The sequence below is a fragment of the Rhincodon typus genome, chromosome 48, assembly GCF_021869965.1.
Source record: "Rhincodon typus isolate 14 chromosome 48, sRhiTyp1.1, whole genome shotgun sequence".
NCBI lineage: Eukaryota > Metazoa > Chordata > Chondrichthyes > Orectolobiformes > Rhincodontidae > Rhincodon > Rhincodon typus.
Genome location: NC_063379.1, coordinates 4,870,329 through 4,871,417, shown reverse-complemented (window position 1 = coordinate 4,871,417; position 1,089 = coordinate 4,870,329). Strand labels below are relative to the sequence as shown.

General features: G+C 51.4%; 1 protein-coding gene across 2 annotated transcripts in view; it reads left to right on the top strand.

Annotated features, from left to right (window-relative positions):
• The first annotated feature begins 515 nt into the window (after positions 1–515).
• Positions 516–1,089, top strand: part of igsf8 (immunoglobulin superfamily, member 8) — an 18,030-nt gene continuing 17,456 nt past the window's right edge. For both annotated transcript variants that reach the window (XM_048620853.1, XM_048620854.1), the window contains exon 1: positions 516–832. In XM_048620853.1, coding sequence (XP_048476810.1) covers positions 781–832 — 52 coding nt within the window. In that variant the 5' untranslated portion in view covers positions 516–780. The remainder of the gene's footprint in view (positions 833–1,089) is intronic.

The window sequence follows — 1,089 nt, the reverse complement described above, 5'->3', positions numbered from 1 at the left end:
ACAGGGAGAGGCAGAGAGAGAAATGGAGAAGGGACAGGAGAGAGAGACTGTGGAGGAGATGGAGACGCAGAGACAGAGAGAGAAATGGTGAAGAGACAGGAGAGACAGAGAGAGAGAGAGAGATGGAGAGGCAGCTAGAGATAGAGGCAGAGAGAGTAAAATAGAGAAGGCACAGGAGAGAGAGGGAGGGAGAGAGTGGAGGAGATGGAGAGGCAGAGAGAGACACGGAGAGAGGGGGGGAGAGAGACAGTGAGAGGAGGCAACGGAAGGTAAGGGGAGAGAAGGCAAAAATCTGGGAGTGGGAGTCAGAGAAGCAGACTGAGCCAGGAAGAGAGAGAGAGGGAGAGAGGGGCCAGAAAAACTGACACAGACAGAGAGGCTGATAGAGAACTGGGGGAGAGAGAGGAAGGGGGACAGAAACCTAGTGGGAGGTGGAGAGACAGATTGAGATCTAGAGAGAGACAGACTGAGAGACAGAAACAAACAGATGGGCACAGAGAGAGATACCAGTGATAGGATGAGATGGAGAGATAGAAAGAGAGAGAGAGAGAGATAGAGGCAGGCAGTCGTCGTCTATCGGGAGGAGGTGAGGGTGTGACTGTGAGGGTGCGGGAGGTAGTTCACATGGAGAAGCATGCAGCCTCCTGTAGTCGATGAGCTGCCTCACACCACTGCCTTGCTCGAACGTCGAGCAATCCTCTCCCTGCAGCCCCAGTCCCCTGCCCTGCACCATCGCTCCGTACTGTGTGTCTGTATGTGTCAGGCCGAATTTAATTGTTAATGGCATCACTCCAGAGAGATGGGAAAATCAAAACAACACTCAGAACAGATGGTGAGTGACTCATTTCCCACGTTATCAAATCTGCACAGTTTGCATTTACAATAGATTATTGCACAGCCCTTCAGTGTTATAGATTTACACATAAAGGCTAAAGCTCCCTCTACACTGTCCCCCACATCAAACACTCCCAGGACAGGGACAGCACGGGGTTAGATACAGAGTAAAGCTCTCTCTACATTGTCCCCCCATCAAACACTCCCAGGACAGGGACAGCACGGGGTTAGATACAGAGTAAAGCTCTCTCTACA